Source organism: Atta cephalotes (genome assembly GCF_000143395.1).
Source record: "Atta cephalotes unplaced genomic scaffold scaffold00020, whole genome shotgun sequence".
NCBI lineage: Eukaryota > Metazoa > Arthropoda > Insecta > Hymenoptera > Formicidae > Atta > Atta cephalotes.
The window spans coordinates 717,590-721,877 of record NW_012130084.1 but is presented as its reverse complement, the minus strand read 5'-3'; the positions used below and the strand labels follow the sequence as shown (position 1 = coordinate 721,877).

The window sequence follows — 4,288 nt, the reverse complement described above, 5'->3', positions numbered from 1 at the left end:
TTGGAGGCTCGGCAATTTTCGGCGACAATCCAAATAATCCTCGCATTCCTCGCGCGCGTTTAGCGGCGCGCGGTGCGATATTTTTGGACGCGCCGCTTCTTCGCTGGTCTTCGCATCGGCCAGCACCGCGGCGTTATCGTTATCGCGTCAATATCGGTAACGGCATAGCTCAATCTATTCATCGGCTGTTTTTGCCTTCTCGCTCCGAGTTGTTCCACGGTGACTTTGACTGGCATTCCATCCGCCACTTATAGCAACTCGTAGGTCGACGTAGGTACTCGTAGGAGTCATAGGTAACCGAGGAACATCGTCGTCGTCGTCGTCGACCCGTGGAGCTGCACTGTGCTGCACCCTGCTGCACCCTCCTTTTTTTTTCTTTCTCTGATGCGCGTTGTTCACCTCGTGTCCTGGGACTTCTGGGGTGCAAAAAGTGCGAGTGTGTCACGAAAACGCTGAAAAAGAGTCCTCTTCTGAGAAGCTTCTTGGACTACATGGTTACTGAGCTAACATTTAGCGGCTGAAATCGGCGAGTTGAAGAAGGAGAGAGATCGGACAAACCCACTTGTGATCTTCCCAAGATCTCCCTTTCGAAAATTCATACAGGCCTTTTAAAAAGATTTCCCTAATCCTGCGGTTCCGACGAACGTCATCAGTAATCTGAGATCGAATCTCTTTCTCTCGATACAATGGATATCGACGCCGACACTTGTCTCAAGGAATGGAACGATTTGGTGCAAGACTACAAGGAACTGGAGGTGAGAATCGTCGTCATCGTAGAGGCGTGATGATGAGACCTAACTTCGTCAGCCTCGTCCTATGCTGAGTTCAGATTCCATCTAGGTGCTCCCCAGGTGTCATGTCATTCTTATCTAATGTACGATAAACAAGGATGGAATGACACTCAAGTGGGAATCTGAACTCAGCATAGGACGAGGCTGACGAAGTTAGGTTTCATCCTTCGTTATGACGGAAGGAAGATGAAAACAAATTGCCGTTTTGATGATTTCGCAAACATCATGTGATATCGTGTGACCTTGATGATAAATCGATTACGCGCGAGTGACTTGTGTTATTTTTCTTTAATAACCGTTCTGATTAATAATTCTGCATTTTAATAACCGCGAATGATGCTGCAGAATTTCATTGTAAAGCACAAATATTATTGCGCACACTCGCAATTACTTCCTAGATTGTTTCAGTAACTCGTTTCAGTAACAATGTTAGTAGAGCTAAAAGTATGATTTTTATACTTATATGATAAAATGTATCTTATATATAAATGTATCTTATATATATAAAATGTATCTAATTTACATGAATATAAAAATACAAAAAATATATAAAGTAATAAATGTGTAACACAGTGACCGTTTCATTTTTGTTTAACATTGACAAATGACAAGGATGTAATGATTCACTGTGTCATCTGTATAGGCCTGTTCTTTTTAGCTGAACTTTTTTCTTCAACGAGAAGAGAAAAGGAAGAAAAATGAAGAGAATGAATGCAAGAATTTTAGCTAAAACGAACAAACCTAATATGTTATATATTGAAAAACATCCATGAAGAATAACAAAAATGAACAAATGATCATTATCAATTAATCGAATTAGTTATGAATCGAATCATGTTTATGACCTTTGATCGTTATTTATTAACTGATAAGCAAGATATTGAAAGATGCTTTCCATTTAGTAACCCAGGTTAGTACAAGTATCTTTTTATCTTTTTTGATATTCAATGAAAGATAAAATGATACTTGTATTGTCAAATGGAAGGCATCTATTGATTGTTGTTGTATTCTAAAGATATCTTATTTATTTACAGGCACTAAATAGGGAATATATTTTGAAATTAGAAGAAATTGGCGAGCTGCAAGCAAAATGCATCAAAGGTATCTCTCATCAGAAATACCGAATGGGTGTAATATCCAAATCCTTAAAACAGTAAGTTTACGAGCAGCAAACGAGATGGATTGAAATGAATTGAAATGGATTCAGATTTTCAGAAATATTGATTCACGAATGTTAAAATGAATGCTTTTCAATTCTGAATGCATTTTTATTTATTTATAGAAATTGCATGGAGCATATTTGTATGTCTTTCAATCTAAAAATAATATTAACTTTTTCTGTTGTGAGTACTATTCAATTCAAAATTTTGAATAGGAAATGCAGTTTTTCAATCCAATTGAATCAATCTAATTGAATCCAATTGAATCCAATTAAATCTAAAAAAAAAGTATTCGCTATTTAAAATATACATTCGAATAGAAACAAATTTCAATCCATTTTAATCCATTCTCGTTTGTTGGGCAGTCTATAAATTTTTTTTAGAAGAATAATCGATAACTTTCAATTATATTAATTAATTAATATTTTTATTTATTAAATACTTAGAAAGATATACCGATAATATTTGGAATATCTGCAATTATTATTTAAATTAATTTATATTATATATATGACAATTTATATAATGTTTATCTATTTCTAGGCTAAATACAAAAGAAACACAAGAAGAATTGCAAAAATCTATGACGAGGAGAGAACAGCAGCTCAGAGAGATTGAGCAAACGTTACCTAAATCAAATGGCATTTACTTACAAATTATTCTAGGCAGTGTTAATGTCTCCATATTAAATAAAAGTGACAAGTATGTTACTGTTAAAAATCATATCTGACATATCTTTATTTGGAGTGATTTCATAATAATTGCTTTCAGATTCAAGTATAAAGACGAATATGAGAAATTCAAATTAGTGCTGTCCGTAATTGGATTTGTCTTATCTGTATTAAATCTGTTTACCAATATAAGGTGAGATATAATTTATTATAATCAATGTTGTGTTTTCTATTTTAAATTATATACTACTACAATAAGACATTCCATTTTTATTATTATATTACTAAATTTATTATTTATATATATTTATTTATTTATAATTATTGTGTTTTATTTTATGTTTCAGAACCTTAGAACTTAGTTTTATGTTTCTTCTCGTTTGGTACTATTGTACATTAACGATAAGAGAAAGTATACTCAAGGTAAATGGATCAAGAATTAAAGGATGGTGGAGATTCCATCATTTTCTCTCAACAGTAGTATCCGGGGTTCTACTAGTCTGGCCGAATACTGGACCGTGGTATCAATTTCGTAACCAATTCATGTGGTTTAATGTGTATATCAGTGAGTATTGCATAATTTCTAAATGTCATAAAAATCTAATAATATAAAAATAATAAAGATAAATAAAGGTAAATAGCTCTAGAATTGAAATATTCAATAACTTATAACACTATATTTTATTTTCATCTATGTATAATAGCGAATTTTAACTAATATTTTTCAGGTGTAGTCCAATATTTGCAATTTCGGTACCAACGTGGCGTTTTGTATCGGTTAAAAGCACTGGGAGAGAGGGACAATATGGACATTACTATTGAGGGATTTCATTCGTGGATGTGGCGCGGTCTCTCATTTTTGCTGCCGTTCCTCTTCGCTGGTTATTTGTTTCAACTTTATAATGCGTACACGTTATACGAACTAGCATACCATCCAGAGGCGACATGGCACGTACCAGTACTTAGCGCCATGTTCCTCGTATTATTTCTGGGTAATACCACCACCACCATCATGGTAATCCCACAGAAACTCGTCAAGGATCGCGTTAAGGATCAACTATTCGCTTTTAAACCTGATCACAGGAAAGAGGGAAGAATACGAGATAAGAACAATAAAGATGAAAAAAGTGAGTGAAGGAAGAATTTCGAGTACTTCCAGCTGATGAAAATTTCGATTTAATTACATGGAAAATAAATTGGAGGAAAAATCACAAAGATAAGATGAATACGCTATAAAATGGTGTTGGTGTTGGCTCTAAAATATAACGAACACAACACTTTGTTGCGTTTAGCAATGGAAGTATACATATACACATACACGCATATACGATGTGAGTGACTTTGATCACAAATAAAGAAGTTTCCGCGTATTTTTAATTACTTTACTCTTGGATAGTCCAAGTGTTCTCGAGAATACTCTTTATATTCTTTGACCGTCCTGAAATAAACTTGTCTAATTCCAACAATAGACTGCTCAACGAATTTGACGAATTAGTTTTTTATATGAGAAAATGTAAAATGTGTTTTAAACATATTATTTTCAATTATCTTTCAAAATTAAGAATCTCCAGGAAATAAAAACTTAAGAAGAAAGACTTAAGAACTTCCTAGACAGGAATTATGCAAATCTATTTGAAATTAAATAATTAACATAAACTAATTATTA

General features: G+C 33.6%; 1 protein-coding gene across 1 annotated transcript; it reads left to right on the top strand.

The window, feature by feature from the left end:
- The first annotated feature begins 686 nt into the window (after positions 1-686).
- LOC105619242 (transmembrane protein 120 homolog) lies at positions 687-3,757 on the top strand. The gene is made up of 6 exons (XM_012200766.1): positions 687-755; positions 1,826-1,944; positions 2,495-2,653; positions 2,723-2,815; positions 2,970-3,187; positions 3,351-3,757. Exons 1-6 carry the CDS (start codon positions 687-689, stop codon positions 3,755-3,757), a joined length of 1,065 nt encoding a protein of 354 aa, XP_012056156.1.
- Positions 3,758-4,288: the final 531 nt, after the last annotated feature.

Coding starts and splice junctions, on each gene's coding strand:
- LOC105619242 (XM_012200766.1), top strand. CDS start 687: ATGGATATCGACGCCGACACTTGTCTCAAGGAATGGAACGATTTGGTG. Junction 2,816..2,969: donor AATCTGTTTACCAATATAAG/GTGAGATATAAT, acceptor TTTATGTTTCAG/AACCTTAGAACTTAGTTTTA. Junction 3,188..3,350: donor GTGGTTTAATGTGTATATCA/GTGAGTATTGCA, acceptor AATATTTTTCAG/GTGTAGTCCAATATTTGCAA.